General features: G+C 52.4%; 1 protein-coding gene across 1 annotated transcript in view; it reads right to left on the minus strand.

Moving 5' to 3' along the window:
- COL23A1 (collagen type XXIII alpha 1 chain) overlaps window positions 1-22,334 on the minus strand; it is a 370,527-nt gene that overhangs the window by 19,950 nt on the left and 328,243 nt on the right. The window contains exons 6-8 of the mRNA XM_082379589.1: window positions 5,765-5,791; window positions 4,286-4,312; window positions 2,889-2,915 (exon numbers count right to left, since the gene is read on the minus strand). Of these exons, the coding sequence (XP_082235715.1) occupies window positions 2,889-2,915; window positions 4,286-4,312; window positions 5,765-5,791 (81 nt within the window). The remainder of the gene's footprint in view (window positions 1-2,888; window positions 2,916-4,285; window positions 4,313-5,764; window positions 5,792-22,334) is intronic.

A 22,334-nucleotide genomic window follows, 5' to 3' on the forward strand; every position in this document is an offset into this window, starting at 1 on the left:
TGTTCACACAAAAGCCCATACATGAATGTTCACAACAGCTTTATTTGTAATAGCTCCAAACAGGAAACAATCCAAATGTCCTTCAATGGTGAATGATTAAACAACTGGGGTACATCCATGTCATGGAATACTGCTCAGCAATACATAGAAAGGAACAAAGTACTGACACATGCAGCAACTTGGATGCATGTCAAGAGATTTATGCTGAGTGAAAAAAGCCAATCTCAAAAGGTAGCTACTAGATGACTGCATCTACGTGAGATTCTTGGTATGCAAATGTATAGAGATGGAGCACAGATTAGTGGTTGCCAGGGGTTAGGGATGGGGGCAGGGAGGGGGGTAACTGCAGCTATAAAAGGATAGCAGGAGGGATCTTTGGGTGGTGGTTGCACGAATCTCAAGGGTGATAAAATTGCATGGAAGTAAGTAGACGCACAAATAAGTAAAATGGGTGACACTGGAATAAGGTTGGCAGATTATATCAGTGTCAATTTCCTGGTGGTGAGATTGTACTACAGCGATGCGAGATGTCACCATTGAGGGAAACTGGATGATGGGTGCACGGGGTATTATTTATTACAACTGCATATGAATTTTTAATTATCTCAAAAAAAAAAAAAAAAAAAAAAGAGCGACAAAGGACCACACCGTCTCTCTCATGCAGCACCAGATCCCTCACTCTTGGCCGTGTTAGTAATGGGTCAGACCTCAGGCAGCCAGAGCCCTCACCTTGTGGCCCCACCTGCAAGGAGGAGAGGAGGAGAGACCACAGTGCCCCCAGCAATTCCTGCTGCCTCAGTGGTGCCCGCCCAGCACTGGCTCAGGGCACAGTAATGTGGCACATCTGGCTCACAGTGCCAGCAGTTCCCAACCTTCCTGTCACCAAGAAAGGAAGAAGCCTTTTGTGGATTGGGCCCCTGCTGTGTGCCAAGCGCTGAGGAGTGAGGCCTACCTGGAGGTTATCTCACCCAATGCTGCAACCACCTGGCCAGGGCACTGCTATTGTCCCATTTTACAGCTGGAGTAGCCAGGGGTCAGAGAATGTAATCATTTACCCAGGGTTACAGAGCTAGGAAAGGCACTGTCTCCTCTGGCCACTGAGGCAAGAGTCTCTTTTAGACAGTATTTTTCATCTGTGACCCCACGATATGAGAGAACTTGGTTCTCTAGGCCACTGCACTTAAGACATAGCTCACTTATTTTCCTAATTAAAAAATTAACTGAAGCTCTCAATGTCCACCACACAGATCTTCTGGTCAGTCTGACTCAGCCAGGGTCCTGACCAAGAAGACAGAATTCCAGCCAAAAGACAACTGAGTTTGGTAAGGTCACCCAACCAGAGTGGCAATAGTGGTGAGTCATTCCTGTCTCATTTTACACTGTGTTAGGAATCAGTTGAAGATACCCCGCCCCCTGCTGCTCCTTTAATGGCTCAGGGTGGGAACCACTGGCCTGGAAGCTCCTTATCAAGGCAGAAAATGGGTGTAGATACTTGAGCAGGTTCTAGAGGGGGTTTAGGGTCTTCTCCTGGGTTACTTGGAATGAGGCTGGTCAGCCTCCTCCTCCTCCTCCTCCCGCCAGGATCGGATGGCTGAGGTCTCCCCCTGGGAATGTGGGGTGAGTCGAGGGGAGTGCGCACACCAGCAGCCCAGACTCCGCCAGTCTACCTTGAGGATTCGGCGATTGTACACGTGATGGTCTCTACTTATAAATCCCGGACTGAGCCTCGGGAAAACCATCTAGTTGGCAAACAGGTGTGTGATGAGAAAGGCAGGAGGGTGATTTAGAAACGACCAGGCTATTTCTGGAGGCAAAGCCACTTAACCCCGCCTGGAGATAGGAAGCCTGGTCATTGGAAGTGGCGGACCACGTTCTCCAAACATGGGTGCTATCCTTGCTGCCATCCCATGGGCTCCTCTTCAATGGGACCTCGCACTCCCCCAAGAGCTGGAGTCCATTTCTCCACCCTCTTGACTTGGGCGGGCCCTGTGACTGCTGTGACCAATAGAATGCAGTGGATGTGCTACTGTGTCCGTTCTGGAGGTAGCTCTTAACTGGCCTCCCGCCGCTTAGAATGCTGCTCTTGGGAAGGCCCTTTAGAAATGACCCCACCAGCCTGGGGAAAGCCTGAGCTGCACAGAGATCCATGAGTGGGCATCCCCAGCTAAGCTCCCCACCAAATTGCCAAGACCTGCTTTGTGGGGCCCAACCAGCAGAGGTCTCCACTCTGCTTCAGCCTCCGTTGAGGAGAACCCTGGTTCGGAACAAGGCACTTCTGGGTCCCTGGACCCAGGGGGCATGAAGGGCTAGAGGTGGGCTGGACAGAGACTCTGATCTACTGTTCCCACTTGGGGTGCTGGGTGCCCACTTTCCTGATTGCCATGAATCTTCACCTCAGTGGCTTGGGGTAAAGGATGTCATCCCCATTCACAGTTGGAGAAACTGAGTCTCAGAGGGGAAGGTGACTCACTCCAGGTCACTCAGCTGGTAAGTGGCAGAGCTGAACTCTGGGCTCAGGGCTGCTGGCTCCATCCACAGCCTTCCCTCTTCCTGGGTGCCAGCTGCCCTCAGGAAGATCAGTCTCCAGTCTGGGCCCAGTGCCAGCTCCACTGTCTGCCCATCTATGGTGATAAGGGTGACTGGATGTCTGCCAGAGATTCCCTGTCTGTGCAGGGGATGGCAGCCTCGGCCAAATCAAGGTGCTTGGGGCTTCCACCCAGAGGATGTTGAAGTGAAAACAGGCAGCGAGATAGACCACGGGTGGGGAGGGGCTGCTTGCTCACTTTTTTCTGTATAAGCATAGGGATCCAGAAGAAACGCAAGGTATACCTTATTATGATACGAAACAAACCATGTGGGATCAGGGGAGGGTCTTGCTCAGTTCTTACCCGGGGGCCAAAGTCTCCTGGTGCACCCTAGGAACAAAAAACAGGGTGATACATCACCACTACTTTTATTACTACTTCACACGTGTGGAGCATTTACTCTGTGCTCAGTGCTTCATATACACAGTCTCACTTCATTCTAACAAAAAAAACATACAGGCTCTATGTTATCTCCATTTCCAATGAGGAAACTGAGGCACAGAGAGGCTAAGTAACTTGCCCAAGGTCACACAGCTAGTAGATCCAGGGCTTGGAGCCAGGTGGTCTGTTATCTATTGGCAGCCCCCAGACACAGCAGAGTGGAACCCCCGAACCTGGGAATAATGAGGGATGATAATTGATTTACTGTTTTAAGTCACGAAGTTTTGGGGCAGTATGCTATGTAGCAGTAGATGCCAAGACTTCAATTTCTCTCTGTTTTCAAAGCCCCTGCCTTAATCATTTCTATGACTCGGTGGCATCAGCCAGAATTGGCAGGAAGGCAATCACTGCACCTGCCAACTGCACGAGTGTCTCATCATCTACAAAGAACATTCAGACGGTTACCTTGCGCAGTCTTCCCCACGAGAGGTTGGTTTTAATTTACAGATGGAGAAACTGACGCCCAGAGAGCTGGGTAACTTGCCAAAGGCCACACAGTTGGTGGTGGAGCTGTAATGCAAACCTGAGGCTCTGAACACCGGATCCTGTGCCTTGCTCAGCCCTGAGGGTGGACCGGAGCCCTGGCTGCCCTGACCTGTGCGGGCCAGTGGCGCAGCCCAGCCCTGCCCAGCCCTGCCCTGCCCTGCCTTAGAAGTGCCCGTCGGTTCTACCACACCCAGGTCTGTTACGGCCCCTCCCTCCCCTGACTCCACTGTGGGACACACAGGTCTCCCCTCTCTCCTGCTCCCCTCCAAGTCACTTGGAGTTCCCAGCCCTCCAGGAGTCTGACTGTTGTGACATTTAGTGCCAAATGTCAGGGAAGACCTTCTCACAAAGGGCTGCAAATATCTCAGGGTTAGCTCTCTGCCATTTGTTTTCCTGGGGGGGTGTCCTCCCCACAAAGAATGCCATCAGCAGTCAGTGTTCAATTCCACAGGCTCTTCTAGCACCTTCCCCTTTTCAGGATTGATTATTTTGGAAACTCATCATTCTGGGTAGAGTGTGCTTTCAGTTTTGTTACACTCTGGTGCCAGGAGAACTCGGATTCAACCCTCCAGGTACTTTAAATCATCAAATGTGAGCCTTGTAACCATTTTAGGAGGTAGGCACCACTAGCCCCACTTCACAGATGAGGAAAGTAAGGCTCCAGGAGGGGATGTAACTTGCCCAAGGTCACACTCTGGAGCTGGGGTTTGAAGGCAGGTTTCTGGCCTCCTTTATCAGCCGACTGCATCTGGACAGCCTCCAGCATCACTTACCTTTTCTCCTTTGGGGCCTGGAAGTCCCTGGAGAAGGAAGATAGAGAGAGAAGAGGAGTGAGTGAGGAGCACTAGGCTAGCCCCCTTCTATCTTCCCCGAGGCTGTGAGGGCAGAAGGGCCTGTGAGCCTGAGCAGAGCTGTGGGCAGCTGAGTGAAAAAACGTACGAGCCTATCAGCCTTTAGGAGGGCTGCCTGTGCTGGCCCCAAGGAAGCTCTGAGCCTCAGTGCTCGCCACGAGGAAGACAGGAGACTGGGGCGGTCGCTGGCACCCTCTCTGGACAGGGGCACATGTGCTAGTCATTCCCCCCAGAGGACAGAGCCCTCCCTGCTCAGCACCCGTTGTGCCCAGGTACCAGTGAGGAGGTCACTGTCTTCGGGGTCTGGGTGAACGTGTGGCTGTGGAGGTGGCCTCCCCGCAGGCCATCACTCTCTGGCTGCAGGGAAATGTGTCTCTTTCAGTCTCGCCAAGTTACCAGGACTTCTAGGGAAGCGGGCCAGGCCACACACAAGGCACCGACTGTGGAGCTCAGAGACCCCGGGGTGGGGGCCAGGCTGCGGTGGGCCAGCTTGGGGTTCACACTCTTGGTCAGGGACCTCAATCACTGGCCTCCATCCCAAAACATCCATGTTCCCTTCAGGTAGTGATGGATTCGCTCATTCACTCATTCAACAACTCATCCATCTAGGTAGTGGGTTCTTGCTTCCCCTCCTTTAATAATGCACCCATCATCAGTCAGCTCTTCAATCATTTGTTAATTCATTCATTTTTTTTTCTCACTCACTTGTCTGCTCAACCATCACGCATTTATCCATCCACTAACTCATCTGCTCTTCCATGCATCCAACTGTGTGTACAATTATTGATTCATTACCTCATTTGACTCTTCTTCCATCCACCCATCCGTCCATCCATTCATCCATCCATCTGTCCATCTGTTCATCAATCTATTCATCCATCTGTCCTTCCTTCCTTCCATCCATATCCAATTATTCATTTTATTATGCTGCCTCTGTGTGCATCTTATTCATTCTGCTAAGGATGCCAGTGGACCATATGCTTCTGGTCCAGGTGTTGAGAACTCTTCAGCCTGATGTCTACCATCTAAGTCTTGAGACTGTATGAGGGGATGCTTTGTGCCTGGGGTCTGCTGGGAGGGCCTTCTATGTTTTGAGGGCTGAATGGACACCAGGGACAGTGCTGTTCACAGTTCTTTGCGTCCCCAGCATCGCTGTGGGGAGAGTTAATATGCCTATTTGACAAACAGAAGCCTCAGGCTGGGGAGGTGAAGAGGCCTCCTCAAGGCTGCACAGTCAGCAGGTGGTGGAGCTGGATTTAAACTCAAGTCTGACGGTCAAATAGCTTCTCTCCGTGCTAAACCAGGTTCTTAGCGGCCCTTCCCTCTGGCATCCACGGTAACTCCCAACCCCAGGGGCAGCCCCATCCCAGGACCACCTACAACTGCCCTGTTATCACTTACGGGCTTGCCATCCAGACCCAGTGGCCCCTGGAAAACGAGAGAGAGAGAGAAAGTGAGAGAGACAGTGAGAGAGCACAGAGGTTACACACAGGAAAGGCATTTCTTCTGTGTTTTACGACCCAGAGGCACGACTGAGTGACAAGAGACCAAAGCCTGCCCCGAGCCCATGGTCTTGGGTACATTTCACGTGGACTCAGGGTGGGGGCATCTCTGTGCTGTTTGTTGTCCAGAATCCCCTCCTCTGATAACAGAGCCCGTTTCTTCTCCAAAGCCACCCCCATCCACCCCATAGGGTTTGGACATGTGACCATATTCCCTCGGCCAGGGTGAGTAGTTCAGGGATGAGTGTCACGCCTGGGACTCTGAATGGTGGAGTTTTAGAAGAAAGAGGATTCTTTTCTCCTGATGGGGCTAATCCTGGAGCTCCTGGGGGCACCGCATGGCTTGAGAAAGAGCCAACGGAGAGGAAGGCAGAGCTGAGAGACAGAGAGAAAGGCAGGCAAAGGGCCTGAAGCTGAAACTACCTCTGCATACTTCTTTCTGTTTGTCAGTGAATACATTTCTTTCCTTAAGCCAGTTTGAATTTGAGTTTCTGTCACTTGTAACTTGTTAGGGACTGAATGTGCCCCCCAAATTCATATGTTGAAACCTGACCCCCAATGTGATGGAATGTGGAAGTGGGGTTTTTGGGAAGTGATTAGGTCATGAGGGTGGAGCCTTCATGAATGAGATTAGTGCCCTTATAAAAAGGACCCCAGAGAGCTCTCTAGCTCTCTCTCCACCATGTGAGAACACAGTGAGAAGTTGAAAGTCTGCAACCCAGAAGAGGGCCCTCACCAGAACCCGACTGTGCTGGCACCCTGATCTCAGACTTCCCAGCCTCCAGAACTGAAGAGACAGATTTCTGTGGTTTATAAGCCATGCAGTCCATGGTACTTTCTTAGAGTAGCCTGAACTAAGACATAACAGGAAGAGTCTTGAAAGCTCTTTCAGCTCCCTGCACTGCTGTGGTCTTTGCAGGCAAAAGTCAAATAATACAAGGGTGGGTCTAGAGAGCTGGGGCCTCTCAGCGGTCTGGGGGCTTTGTGGTGTCTGCAGACGGCTGGTGACCACTGCCCAACAGCTCCCACTGTCCACCCACCTGACAAAGCCTCACTGGATTCGTCTACACTCTTGTGGAGGTGTAGAGGAATCCAATGGGGGTGCCATGGACTGGGTCCACCTGCCTGCTGGGTCCAGTGGTCAACAGCCAGTTTCCCTGGTTGGGTCTCCAGACTTCCCTGGCAGACAGCCATCTGCAGATTCTCCAGATGCTGTGAGAGTGACTTCTCCTTGGTACCCTCACTCAAGGGCCTCACTCCAGGCAAGAAACCAGGGCAATTCTGAAAATTGGTCTCCTAAGTGCTTCTGGCCACTCGCTTCACATTCAGTTGAGGGTCTGGATGTCAGGGTGATGGCCTGGGGTCAGCTGGGGTCCCAGGAGAGGGGGAGTGGGGCCATTCCAAGGTCTTGGGGGCCCAGGCCCTGGGGGCTCCTGGTAAGGTGCAGTTTAGGTCCCCGCCATCTGTAGCTCATCAGAAGCTGTCCTAGCTGGCCTGTCTCCTTGGGCCAGCTCCTGGCTGTCCTGAACTGGATCCATATGAAAAGCCTTTTCCCTTTAGCAGTCCGCTAAAAGTAGGTCCTGCCCCTCATCTACCCTCCATGCTCAGGCCCTGCTAGGCCTCCTCAGGGCCATGTCCCTCTGGGCATCTCTACGCGGGACCCCTCACCCTGGCGTAGCCCTCTCAGCTGCCATAACACAGAGGGCCCAGTCCCATCCTGGGTCTCTTCTGGGGGCTATTGGTGGCCTCCACACTCTGCCTGAATCACAACAGAAGCCCTGTGTAAGGCAGGTGTTATCATACCCATCTTACAGAGGAGGAAACTGAGGCCCAGTGAGGGGAAGGCCTTGCCCCAGGCCATGCAGCCAGAAGAAGCGGGGGCTGGAGCCGATATGGCAGGCACTTCAGTTCTGTGTCCACACTGCACTCAAGCCACGGCAGTGGTCTTGCCTGGCCTCTGGCCACTCTCCCTTCTGGTCTGCCCTTGCATTCCTCTGTTCAAACCTTCCCTGCTCTGTCCCATTGCCCACTGGATCTCGCCTGCCCACGGGCCCCCAGTCACCTTGTCCAGTGTGGTTGCCACTGCAGACTCTGTGCCCAGGCCTTGCATGTGTCTGTCCATCCTGCTGACCTGAGCCCAAACACAGTGAAAACTTTGCCCCTCTCTATTCTGCATGGATTAAAAGAAGCCATAATGCAGACAGAAATTAAAAAGAGACCAAGATGCAGTTTAGAACTAAGTAAAGCTCCTTCCTTTTCAAGAAGTAACAAGTGTTGGTGAGGATGTGGAGAAAAAGGAAGCCCTGTGTGCTACTGATGGGAATGTAAATTGTGCAGCCACTATGGAAAACAGTATGGAGGTTCATCAAATAATAAAAAATAAAGCCACCTTATGATCCAGCAATTCCACTTCAGGGTATTTATTCAAAGAAAATGAAAACAATAATTCGAAAAGATATCTGTACCCCCACTGTAGCATTATTTACAATAGCCAAGACATAGAAACAACCTAAGTGCCCACCGATGGATGAATGGATAAAGATGATGTGGTACACACACACACACACACACACACACACACACACACACACACACACTGGAATACTATTCAGCCATAAAAAAGAATGAAACCTTGCCTTTTGCAACACGGATGGAACTTCAGGTGCAGTGTGCTAAGTAAAAAAGTCAGGCAGAGAAAGACAGATGCCACATGATCTCACTAACATGTGGAATCTGAAACAAAACAACAGCAAAAAAACCCGCGCTCATAGATACAGAGAACAGATTGGAGGTTGCCAGAAGTAGGGGGGTGGGTGTGGGTGTGGGTGAAATGGATGAAGGGGTCAAAAGGTACAACATTCTAGTTACAAGATAAATAAGTTCTAGGGAAGTAATGTACAGCAGTGAGGACTCTAGTTAACACTACTGTATTGTATACTTGAAAGTTGCTAAGAGAGTAGATCTTAAAAGTCCTCATCACAAGAAACAAAACAAAACAAACAAAAAAGGAGACTAAGGTGCAGCTTAGAACTAAATAAAGCTCTTTTCTTCATATGTCAGGAGGGAGAACACAGCGGGCCTCACTGCTAAGTCACCACCAGCAGCTGCGACATGAGCTGGCCTTGGAACTGGACAGCGTGATGAGCCCAAGGTGTCCCTGATAAAGGCCAGGACACAGAGCAGGGTTTGCTTTGGACTTGACTCCGTATCCTTCACAGGGTTTGCCCTTGCCACGGCCCTGGGAGACAGGTGCCATGCCCCCTCCTGCAGATGAAGAAGCTGAGTCAGTGGGATTGTCCAAGGGCTTGAAATAGGCCCCACTCTCTTTGGAGTGCTCCCTCTCCTGCAGCACAGGGTAGTAGGGGTGACAGATGGCTGTCCAGGGAACCTAGGGAGAAGGTTCATAGGCTTTGCCTTCTTTCCAGGATTCCTGGTACCTCTGTCTCCCTCACTGAGCAGACCTTCCCTGGGCAAGGGCTCCCTGGACCCTCTTTCACTTTGACCTTCTGCCAGGGCCAGTTCCAGTTGACGTGAAGCACGCAGCGCCATGGTGCCCTGCTTTTCTAGAAGTGTCCACTGAAGAAGGGAGCCCGGGGATGTTCCCTTGGCTTCGACCCCAGAGGGGGAAAAAATCAGTGCCACCAGCTGTCTCTGAGAGCGTTCTGATGACCAGACCTCAGCTGCCCCTTCCTGAGAGTGAATCCTGCCTTCCAGGCAGGATGCTCCCCTCTGCCAACTCCAAGACTGTCCTCGATGGCTCATTGATGGTGCAGCCTTGGTCCCCAGCTTTCTCGTTTGTGAGAAGCCCCGTAAGTGGCAGAAAACCAAGTTTCCCACCCAGGGCCCTGCCTGTATCTGGGATCACAGAGTCCTTGGCCCCCAGGTCTTGGAGTTTTAAAAACAAGAATAAAGTTTGCAGTTTCTGAATAATGGCAAGAGGGGGCATTAAGAGCAGCAATCTTGGAAACGCCCATCGCAGGGCTGAAGGAAAGTCATCTCAAATTCCCTGGGAACCCAAGATTGGAGCTGTATGTGGTTAGATATGATGCCAAGAAGATTCCCTTGGCAAACACAGAATGCCCACATGCAAATATTTAGAGACCAGAGGGTGCTGGCCCAGCCTTGTGGGTGGAGCTGACCCACAGCCATGGCCTTGGTCTGAGGAGGTGGCTCTGGGCTTACCTCTGGTGACACCTAGGCAAGAAGGCTGTGCCCAGGCCCTTGAATTCTCTCTCTGGGGAAATAGCTGACCCTTGGAGAGGCTGATAGGTGACCAGTGGTCACTAGGAGTCACTGAGGAGGGGACGCACAAAAGGGTGGGGTGGAGGAGGAAACAGCCTGGCGTTGGAGTCAGACGGACCTGCCTAGCTCTGGGGCATGATTCTGACCCCTCTTATCCTGGGGGAGGCTGGGCCCTGGGCTGTGAACCTTAGAGGATGGACCCTGCCCCTTCATCCTGCCTTTCCCAAACTGGTGTCCAAGGAACAGTGTCTTGCAGGGTGTTAACAGGCTTGCCTGGGGAAGGGAATACTATGGTCAAATAAGGGGTTACACCCTATGAAATAGGTTTCTTTCCTGCAAGATTTGCCTGAGCCATCATTCTGCTTGTGGGTCTCCCGGAGGGCAATGTTCCCAGCCTCACCGGACTCTCTCATCTCAGGGCCTGGCTGAGTCTTAGCAAAGCAACCCTGATGGCAGGCTGTGTGGACCATCTATGAACCAGGTGTTTCCATGTGCTGGAGGGAGGCCCAAGCCTGGCTCTGGGTGCTCTGAGAGGAGGAGAAACATTCTGGGGAAGGGTCAGGGGCTGGTCAGATGGGAGCCAAGGACAAACACGGGGTGGGTCCAGCAGTCAGGCTGGGTCAAGGCAGGGCAAGGTCCAGGCTGAGTGCCCCAGCAGCTGACAAGCTGGTTTTGAGCAGGATGGGGCTGCTGTGGGAAGCCAGGCCACCTGGAAAAGCAGAGCCCCAGACTGGGTGGAGGCATGGCCTTGGTGGCATGGGGTCTTATTGCATCAAGGCAGCCCTCCCCTTCCCCGACCATCAGCTGCTCCAGCTGCTTCTCCCCCTGGGTCTCCCACCAGAGGAGCGGAAGGAACGACACTGGGCAGCCCACGGAGTGAAGGCAGGGCTTGGGCCTTCCCTCGGTTCAGATGCCCTCTCTGAGCCTCAGCTTCCACAGAATGGGTGATCCTGAGAGTCAGATGCCACAGCCCTGTGCCTGGAGGCGCTCGGTTCCTGCCAGCTCCCTCTCCTGCCTGATCAAAGCTGTGGAATTCACCAGAGGTTTTCATCGCCTTCTGCCCTCCACGAAGCCCCACAGCTGTTTACAAGCCTGGGTTCTGCTTTAAATCACTCCTCCCTGGTGCAGATCAGCTGAGCTCCAGGACGCTTCCGGATGTGCGGAAGCAAACAAAACCCTGTGGTGCGCTGAATCGCATGCCAGGAGGACAGAGCCCCCGTGCTGGCCCGTGCCCCTTGCCTCGCTCAGGGGCCCGAGCAGCCCTGAGCCTCAGTTTCCTCAACCGTAAAATGGAGGTCTTGCCCTTCTCTCAAATGACAAGTTCAACATGAGTCCCAGGTTAGTCTCCTTTGTCTCCTCTTTCAGACCAACCCAAGTCATGAGACCCTACAGGGAAGTGGACACAGAGGTGGAGTCTGCACTGGCTCTCGGGTGGGCAGTGCCGGGAGGGACCTTTGTGGGGCCTTCCTAGTGGCTGGCAATGGGACGCCAGGCTGTGCCACTGCTGTCATCTCTTACCTTCATGGGTTTGCTCCCTCCCTCCCTCACCCTATTGGGTATTTCCTAAGCAGGTTCCACGGAGCCATCTTCTGAGAAATATTAACGAGTACGGCAAAGGAGGGGAGGTTTCTTGGGGAAGTAAGTTTGGGCCGTGGAGTGTGCCGACTCCATCCATCACTGGAGCTTCTCAGTGTTCATCAAGGAACAAAGCCTCGGAGGAACCCCGAGGCAAAGAAGTTGTGTCAACCATTTCCTCTGCACAGGGCTGGCTGCTTCTGTTCCTCCCTGTTAGCTGTGGCTCAGCCCTCCCAATTGGCAAGAGTGTCTGTTGAACTGAACTAAATCAGTACGCTGGTTGTGTTTAGGCGGAGACAGGAGTAAATGCTCAGACTGGCCGGAGCTGGGTGACTATCTTGCTTTCTGGTTGTAATGAATGCTGACAGCTCCCCTCGGGGAATGGAGCCCTCCAAATGCACCAGAACAGGGCCCCTGGATGAGGGGGCTTACCAGGATTATCAGTCCAGGGCCCAGTAATTATGGCCCAGATGTTGACAATTCATCAAATTACAAGGCGGTTGGGGCCTGGGGTCCCAGCCTGGGACGTGCACATTCCTGTGCAAAGGCTCTCTCATCAGGGCTGTCCAGTGGGCAAGGGGGTGGGTGGGCAGCCCCCTTGGGCAGGTCAGCACCATGTGGTTCTGATTTCTCAGGCCAGGCTGTTTGCACACACATGGGCCACAGCAAGACTGTCTGGGCTTAGCAGTTTCCCAGACTTGAATTCCACCGTAGGGTAAGGGAAGAAAGGACCCCCACTTCTTACGTCCAGCCTGGCTGCAGCTCGTGCCTGGGTGGTGGCACATGGTTCCTCCTGGGGATCCCCTTCCTGGGATCTGGGGCCCTCTGTAGAGTGGGCTCTGCAGTCACCTACTGCACCTAACTCATAGCAAGCTGTGAGGGCTTTAGCTGGGTGGGGACCTAGGAGCCTGCCGAGGTCAGAGCCCTGCCCTTCACCTGCTCCTTGGCCTGCCCACGCTGCCCCCTCCCACTCCTCGTCTGTACAGGGGAGGGCAGGGCTGGCCTGGAGCCAGGTTTGGTTTGGTCCATGCAGTTAAAAAAAAAAAAAAAAAAGGAAAACTAACCAAATGAGTTGCAACATTTAAAAATTGTGACGTTTCACATAAACATCTGGAGTATGGACTTTTCTTGAAAAGCTGAAGATCTTGCACCCTGGGTCCACATGCATGGCAATACCTGCTGGGTCAAGTGCTCCTTTAGCTGGGCACTGCCCCAGGGCCACAGGCTCCACCCCACCCTTGTGCCTCACACCTGGCCTGCTCTCCTGCTGAGGTGACCTGCCAGCTCTGTGGGGGCATCTGGGTTTGTAACCCTTGGCCTAGAAAATCTCTAGGTCCCTTTAGCTCTATGATTCTGTGAGGCCAGAAAGCCAGCTGGCTTCTATTTTGCAGAGAGGGCATGCTCAGTGAATATCTTGCATGCACTGGAAGCAATTACACGTATGTCCGTTATACATCGTGGCTAGAAGAGATGGTGCTATGCCTTTGAACTGATCCCTACCTGCTTAAATTACACATTTGCCTATTACATGATTACCCTGTTAGGTATCATGAAAAATTGTTCCAGGGTGGGGTGAAGGGTAGTGATGGACCTGACTCCAATTGGGTGTGGGAGGATGGAAGCTGGATCAGTGAATCGAGTTTGTCTGCTGAGAGCTGCCTCTAGCCTGGCATCTCCAGCTCAGGCACATGGGGCTGGTCTGATGGAAGGCACTGGAAATAGCAGACAGGCTGAGGCACCCATTTTGGTGGCAGCCTCTGCTAGGGTGAAGATCTAGCAGGACGGATCAGAAGGGTGACGGTCCCATTGTGGCTGGAACTACATGATGGAGGCAGTCTAAAGGGGAGTGGCCTGCCTGGGACAGCCCAGCTCAGACGGTGGGACTGAGACACAGCGTTACCAAGACACCAGGGGACAGAGTGACTGACAGAGCTCACAGCAGACACAGAGGCGACAGCGGGTGCTCTGCAGGGACCCCTGATGCCCCAGGCCACACTCCTGATCTGCCCTCTTGCCCTGAGCCTTAGTCTGTGGGTCCACTTGCCTGCTTCCTCCCATCCTCACCCACGTTTGAATTTCCAGCCTCTCTGAAACCCTGGGCTTTGGGGTAGGCCCTCTTTGGTTTCCATGGATGACACAGTTGTCACCCACTGTTAATGGATTGGTTGGAATCCTTAAGAATCCAAAGATTTCGTATAAAACTTGTATTTCTAGCATCTCTCTCTTTTTTAAAATAAACTTATTTCTTCCTTCCTTCCTTCCTCCCTCCCTCTCTTCCTCCCTCCCTCCCTCCTTCCTTCCTTCCTTCCAGGCTGCGTTGGGTCTTCATTGCTGCACGCGAGCTTTCTCTAGTTGCGGCGAGCAGGGGCTACTCTTTGTTGCAGTGCGCAGGCTTCTCATTGCAGTGGCTTCTCTTGTGGAGCACGGGCTCTAGGTGCACGGGTTTCAGTAGTTGTGGCACGTGGGCTCAGTAGTTGTGGCTTGCGGGTTCTAGAGCGCAGGCTCAGTAGTTGTGGCGCATGGGCTTAGTAGCTCCGCGGCATGTGGGATCTTCCCAGACCAGGGATAGAACCTGTGTCCCCTGCCTTGGCAGGCGGATTCTTAACCACTGCACCACCGGGGAAGTCCCTCCAGCTTCTCTTGATATCTTAGGAGATGTGGTAATGATCAACCTGCTTGGGCTGAGCTGCAGCACCCCCTTTAGATGGGGCATGTATCCCCCCAGTTCAGCCCAAGCCCAACTGTTCCTTACACTCTCCTGCACCCAGCCAGTTTCCCCGATTTCCTCACCTGGCTGGCCCCTGGAATGTATCAATGAGCTCGTGAGCCTGCAGTTCTAGCTCTGAACCATCTCTCCAAACCACGTCCACATCCAGTCCCCCACTCACCCCTGCCTAGGACTTGGCCTGTCTTCTGGACCAGTCTCCACCAGCCTCCCTGCCTCCTACCCCCACACGCCCATCCTTCCTACACAGCGAAGGAGCGGGGGTCATACTGATTGTTTTGTTTTTACCCAGCAGACCTTGGAGTGAACTGCTTAACTTCCCTGGAGCCTGTTTCCTCCTCTGGAAAGTGGGTGTGGTGTGGATGGAATGGTTTCCTACAGATGACAGTGCCCAGCCTGGAGCTTGGCACCCAAAAGGGTTGGATGAGTGTGACTGTAATGTGCTGGGCCAGTTTTGCGGTAAGAATCCAGGAAACGGGGTGGAACTAAAAGACATACACATTTGCCTTCTCGTCTGGGTGTCACTGACCCTGAGCACAGCCCTGTTGGGCAGGTGCCATTATTACCTCCATTCCACAGATGAAGAAACTGAAGCTTGGGGAGGCCAGGCATGGCCAGCTTGGACTTGGACATAAGCCTAAATCTCCTGCCTAAACCCCGCCCGCTTCCCACCTCACCATCCCTCTCTGGCTTCGTCAGCGCCTAATACAGCCTCACCCCCACCCTCAGGGCAGAGCCGCAGTGCCCCTTGGCCTGACATTCAAGGACCCCTCCTCTGCCCCCATGGTCCTCCTTCCAGACTCACGTGTCACCTCTGAGAAGTCTTCCTCAACTCCCCCTCATCCCACATAGTTCCTCAGTTACTGACCCTCTGCTCTGTCTTCCCAATGCCTCCTCTCCCCACTGTGACTGTCCCCAAGGCTCCAGTGCCCACTAGAGGCCTGGCTCTGAAGGATGTCTGTGAATCTTTGAAGTGCCCCCTTCCCCGGCTGGGCTCGTGCCATCCTGTCCCACTGAGTTTGGGTCTGAATAGCCCAAAAGGGAGGACCCATTAGTGGAAGGACCCGCCCTTGTATGGAAGATGACCCACTGGGGCCAATCTCTCCCTAGACGTCCCTCCTGAAAGGTGGGTACGCAGCCCTGGCTTGTATACCTCCAGTGACGGGGAACTCACTGCTTCCTGGGCAGCCTGATAGGTTTGCAAAGTTTTTGTTTAAGCCTGGACCTTCCCAGGTTGGAGGCTACTGCAAGTTCCCTCCACCTTGTGGCCCCTTAGTGAGGCAACCACTTGCTCAATGAAGCTGGGTACTCCATGGCTGCTGGCCCCTGACCCCCCTCTCCTGTTCCCTCCCAGCCTGGCCTGTCTTGGGTGTACCCTCTCTCTGGACATTCCCCCGAAGCTCCCATTTGTCAGCCCCTACTTGGCCTTCCGACCTCGGCTCACACCTCCCTTCCTTTGGGGGGTGCCCCGACTCCCACCAGGCCAGGCCCAGGTCAAAGATACTCGCAGCAACCTGTTGTTCCTTCCCGGCCCTGAATTTTTATTCTCTCTCCCACTCAATCACAGCCTCCACGGGGGGAGGGACTCCACGGATGTATTTCTCACTAATTGTATCCCAAATGCCAAACAAAGTGCCTCATACATAGTGAGAACAGAGTAAATATTTGTTGAGTGAACCAGCTGTCAAGGGAACTCTTCTATAAATGAATGTCCAGTTTCCTACTGATGCCAGTGCCTGGCCTGGGAGCACCAGAGGGCACTCTTGACCTGTTGGAGGCTGTCATGGGCACCCGCTGACTCCTGCCCCCTGGGCCACATCCTGGGAGCTGGGCACTGGGGACACTACCCTGGGAGGGGCTCCTTCAGCCTCAAGGGCTCCCCCTGCTGGGGTCAGTGATCATCACGGCGGCAAGAACTGTCACTGAACCCAGCCTGTATGTCCAGTGTTAGGGCTCTCATGGGGTCAATTACCTGGCTCCCCCAGTGGCTGAAGAGGGGTTAGGGACATGCCTGAGATCACACGGTCTGCGGAGCCCCAAAGCGCACTTTCTCTCCACTGCATGGGCAGGACAGGGGGCCAATCCCTGATTTCAGGAGGAGCTGGGTGGACCAGCTTCATACCCCAAATAACTGCTTTCTCTCAAATCTATTTACTTGGAAGACCTGAGTTTGTCCCAGTGGCCTAGTGCAGGTCTGTGAACATGTTCTTCCTGGGGGGATGAGGGTGCTTTGCTGCCTGGGGGAAGTGGGAAGAGGGGCCAGCAAAGATGTTGTCACAGTCACACCTGCAAAGGGCAGGACCAACTTCTGCTGGCCCCCCATGGGCTGTCCCTGCTGATAGAAATCCCAGAGCTGGATGTGGGAAGACGGCACCTCCCTTGGAGGTTTGTATCTGGGGCTGGGGGCTCCCGGGCCACTGCCAGGACGATGCAAAAGGCTGCTGAGGGTAAGCAGGGCATCTGGGAACCAGGGGCAGGAGCAGGAGCTCAGCCCTCTGGTCCTTTGGTTGCCCCACATGTGACACTTGAGGGACATGGGATATAGCATGGGCCCAAGGCAAGGAGCCTGGGTGAAGGAGCACCTGTCCTGGGCTTTCGAGGGCCCCTGGGGAGGAGGGAGGAAAGGCCGGCATGGTGGCCCTTTCCCTGGGGCCCGGCTGTGGCTCCCCAAGGTTCCAATCTGGGGGCCATTAGTGGGGCTCGGAAAATCTGCTTTCATCCCGTCCCGGCTCCACCCAGAATCTGGGGAGCTGGGGAGCGGCACTGCGAGGGTCAGATGAAAATGCGATGTAGGATGTTGAAATCTAAAAACAGATGAATTTGGGATATTACAGATGAATCATTTAACTAATTACATTATTACAATCAAAGCTGTTTTTGAACAATGAGAGTGCAAAAAAGCATATGAATGTGTGGTGCCCTGTGGTCCTTTTTTGTTCACTTGATTAATTCCAAACAGTCTGAGTTATTCATTTCAAAATTGGTCCCAGGCAGAGGCCCTGTCTCATATCCCACATTTCTGCTCAGAGCTTATGCTGTCCCCCGGGGCCTAGGCTGTCGATGCCCCCATGACTGATTCTGGAGACGACGTGCAGCTCTGCCTGCCCCCCGTCCCCGCCCCAGATAGGTGGTGCTTGGGGAACTGGGTGCTGCGAAGCGTGAGTTCTGGCTCTGGTCCCTCACCTGTCAGAGCCAGCCTGCAACTCCCGCCAGCCCTCATTTCTCCAGTCTGCCCCTTTTACTCCATCCTTACTGGGACATTCTTAATTCAGTGCCTGATATTATTGTAGCCGCCTTCTACCTGGACCCCCTTCCTCCAGTCTCTGCCCTGTAGACAGGGAGGCCTTTCCAATATACACTTCTGCCCACACCCCTCTGGGTGGGTGGGGGCCCCTCACTCAGCATCATCTTCCCGCCTTTCCCTGCCCTCCCTCAGAATCACTGACCACCGGCACATGGGACCACATCTCGCCCCTTGCCGTTTTCATTGTGCCTGTGCTGGTGCTGCATGGAATGCCTCCTACCTTGTCTTCGTGCCAAACTCCTACTCATCCCTCAAGACATGCCCCAACTGTCCCTCTTCTATGAGGCCTCCCCGTGTCCCAGGCAGAGTTAGCTCCTCCTTCCTCTGTGGGGTCCGAGGCCCTGTCTGGATGGATTACAGCCTTACCCACTGTGCCATAAAGGTCTCTGTGTGGGAAGGTCTAGGGAGTCTTCAGGGGGAAGCCAGGCCCCATGTGCTTGCCACTGTGAGATCTGGAAAAGTGGCATGGCCACTCTAAGCTTCAGTTTTTCAGTCCACAAGATGGGCACAAATCATCATGTCCAGGGATAGGATGTACTTTGAAACTGAAGTGCTGCACAGATCCGATCCCTAATGTTTTCATCCAGGCCAAGCCTCACACTGCAAATGTGGACAGAAGGGCTGACTGCCTATTGGCAGGGGTGGAAAAGGACTTGATCATGGCTGTGGTCTCTCTGCTTCACTCAGCTGCTCCTGGACAGGGAAACGGAATTGGACATTTCACCACGAGGGGGACCGTAATTTCTAATAATCGCTATGATACAGACACATGGATGAGGAATAGGAAAGAAGGTGGAATGAAGAAATTTTCTTCTTCATTTAAGTCAGAACTGGTTTTCTGTTTTTGTTTGTGTTTTTAATGGACAGCAGGAAAGGGTCTTAACAATTTGATAATGGGGGTGGAATAGGGAGAGAGCTCCAGGGCCAGATAAAAACAGGGATGAGGAAGAGAAACAGAACATTCACCCCAAATAATCTGTTTCTCTGGGTGGTGAGAGGAGGAAGACCATTCTGTCAATGCAGAGACAGTCTGAGCCCTGGTCTGCTGCCACAGCCTGCTTACTGATAGGGTGGCTGGTGTGACGGAGAGTCTTCAGGCTGGGTGCTAATCCGGGCTTTGCCATGCGGGTGGGCCTTGTGTCTTGGCCAAGTCCTATCAGTGTCTGAGCCCAGCTTCCTCCTCTGTCCAGCAGGGCCGAGACCATCAATCTCCCAGGGTGGGAACGCGGGCAATCATGCCCCCAGCAAGCACTTGGTCTGTGCACTTGTTCCCAGGCATGTTGGAAAGGCTTCTGGGGGATGAGAGTGGACAGTCCTTTCTTCTAGTTCCCTTGGGAGGAGAGAGACTCCCCGCCCTTGTCAAGGCAGCTGTCTCTGTGGACAGGTAGTTTCTGTAAACACAGAGCCAAGTTCCCTTGGCCTCCTGCCTGGGTCAGCCTCTCAGCGTGGCCTATAAGATTCTATCCCACACAGCCTTGGAGACCTCTCTGACTTCCCCTTCTACCATTTCCTGGCACTTGCTCGCTCACTCCAGCCACATTGGCCTCACATGTACCCTGGACACATGACACTTGTTCCTACCTCATGACCTGTGCACTTGCTTCTTCCTCTGCCAGGAGCATTTCTCACCCCCACCCCCCCCCCCCCCGCCAAAGATTGCTACATCTTTTCATCATTTAAGTCTCACCTCAAATGTCATCTTCCCCAAGAGCCTTCTGATTATTTAATCCAAATTATACCCACCCATCCACCCAGTCAGCCCTCTCATCACATCCCCTGCTTTATTCTCTAGCACATTTTACTGTTTGAAGCTATCTTGTTGGTTTATTACTTGTTTGTTTCTCTCTTCCTCACTTCACGGAGGGGCCTTGTCACTCCTGTTTGGTGCTAGTCCAAAGACCCAGAAAAGCACCTGGCACAGAGACAATGACTGGTGGTGTTTCTGAAGTGGGCATGCTTCCCCATTCCAGGACCTCTGTACCACTGGCCCTCACTGGGTTTCATCATTTCTATGTACCTCACAACCTAACACTCTCCTCATACATTCAAATACACAAATCTTAAGCCCTGGAAGATTTACCAAATACATATTTTTCAAAAATGTTTGAATTGTATTCTGAAGGTGTAAAACAAACGTGAAAGTCACTAAAGCTCAATGCTGAGTCAAAAAAGTCCAAATACCAAAAAAGAGGAAATGTGAGGATTTTGATGTTGTAAATAGGAGATGATGAGACTTTTTCTGTGCCAAAGTCAAGATGTAGGCAATACTGAGCCTTGCATGAGAGACAGGTCTTTTCATCCCAGACAGAAGCCACAGTTTGGAGTGGAAAAAAAGAGTTTGTGAGAAGAAACCTCTAGGAAGGTCACAGTGACCCCTAGTTGTCCCTCCCTCTCTATCCCATGGCAAATTGGCTGTTGGTCCCCCTCCCCCATAGCTCCCCAAAGACTGCAACTGGGTCTGATTCTCTTTGTGCTACCCTAGTACAAAACGCACCTTCTGGATTTGTTGAACAGAGCCAAGCCTGCTATTTATGAGATGGCAAAATCACTTTATCAACATAAATGCTGATTACTACCCCTTAATGTAGGAATGCTGGGCCCAGGGGTCCTCTGCAGGTCCCACCTTGGACTGACAATGTTCTGAGTTCAAAATTCTCCCGTGCGTGGCTGATTCCATGATATCTGCTGTCCCTGGATCAATTGGAATCTGAAAGCTCTCAAATGCTGGTGATCTCTTTAAATTCTATACCTGCAATTCCAAGTTCTACCACCAGATGGCAGTTAGAATTACACAAACTTAATCAACACTAGTTTAATCTCTGAGACCGTACTTCTAATGAAAATACACCCTAAATTAAAACAAGATACATACGTACATCCATAAATTTTTAACTTATATTGGCATAGATTTAAAAGTATAATACCCATGATTGGCCAGGGCTTGGGGCAACATGTAGCATTCATGTGCTGTTGGTGTGAATGTAAATTAACACAGCCTCCGGGAGGGCAATTTGGCAGTACACATCAAAAGCCTTAAACATGTGCAAACCCTTTGGGCCAGCAATTCAACTTCTAGACATTTATTCAAAGGAGATAATCATGGAAATAAGCCTAGATTAATTCCCACGACGTTGACTACAAGGGTGAAAGACGGTCAGTATAAATAATATAACTTGGAGACTGGTTAAATCAATTATATATGTGATAAAATGCTATGCAGCTATTACTTTCTATAAGAATTCTTAATGATGTGGAAAAATCTTATGCTATATTAAGTGAAAAAAATAGGCCACAAAAACGTATGTCCACTGTAATCCCATTTTTAGAATAATAACTATAAAAACAAACTTGTACACAAAAAGTATGGGAAGAACAAATGCCAAAATATTGAGAGGACTTATCTGTGGGTGGTAGGATTATGGACGATTGTTTTTTCCTTTTTTGTGCTTTTCTCTATTTTGGGAAGGTTTTATAAAAACCATGCTTCTTTTGTCATCAGCAGAGAGCTATTCATGAACGCTTGGCAGCAGAAAAGGACAGGCTGGCCTCTGTACAGGGAGGCTGCGGACAAGGTGACTGAGGCCCTTTTCAGTCTACAGCCTGCCCCACAGACACGCTTAGCTCCTATGGCCCTGTCCCCCTACAGCCCCTATCGGGTCCATATATGGACCTGGTTTCAGCTGGTCTCCTTACGGGCTGGGGGGCCACATTGGATTAATCCAGAACATTCAGCCGGCACAGTCTCTACCACAGGCATCCTGCTTGACTCTTTTCTTGCTCTTACTTCCCTTTAGGAAGTGGCATGATTTTAGCACAAAGGAAAAACATAACAAAACAACACAAAAAACTCCCTGAACCTGGTCTTGAAGTTTAGTTCAAGAAAAAGAAAGGAGCACCCAAAACTTTTTTTAAACTGACTGTTCAAAGCCATTTTCCTTTCCAAGTGCTGCCAATGTGTGTTGGTGGATCAGAATGATTTCCTAAGCCTGTCTTTCCTTCCCTCGAGGTTTTGTGGGGTGAGGAAAGATAGAGATATTATCGAGGGGCTGCCACCTGCCGTGCTGCACTTGGGCCCTGCGTGTATTCCCCCCTTTAAGTCTCCAACTCTGTAGGTATGATCTCCCCAGGTTCCAAGAGGCCAAGTACCCAAGACCGCACAGCTGAGCCAGGACGGGACTGGGGTCAGAGAGACTCAAAGTCCGTGAGTACTCAGTACACGAGGTGCCTCTCAGGTGGCCAGGCCCCTCGTGCTGCAGGGGTTGCCCTAACCCTGGGATGACCACATGGAGCCGTCTGTCAGCAGAGCTCGGGCTGGGAGCCAGGACCTCCACAGGCTGAGAGATCTGAATTTCAGCTTAAAACACATGGGCCCCCCAAGCCTACAGAATTCCCTCCCAACCTCCGCCTGCCCACATGGGCCTGCTTCCCTCCTTTGGGGAAAGCCAGGCGGAGTGTCACCTCCACCCTGTATCCCTCCACCGAAGGGACAGCCTGTGCGGCCTGATGGAACAAGGGTGCTTGGAGGCACACAGCTGGGCGAGTTGGCTGGCTCCTGGCACTGGAGGCACAAACACCTTGAACCCAGCAGCAGGCAAGGCCAGCCCACTCAGGGAAGATGCCCAG

This window comes from Balaenoptera borealis (assembly GCF_965194805.1).
Source record: "Balaenoptera borealis genome assembly, chromosome: 2".
Classification (NCBI taxonomy): Eukaryota; Metazoa; Chordata; class Mammalia; order Artiodactyla; family Balaenopteridae; genus Balaenoptera; species Balaenoptera borealis.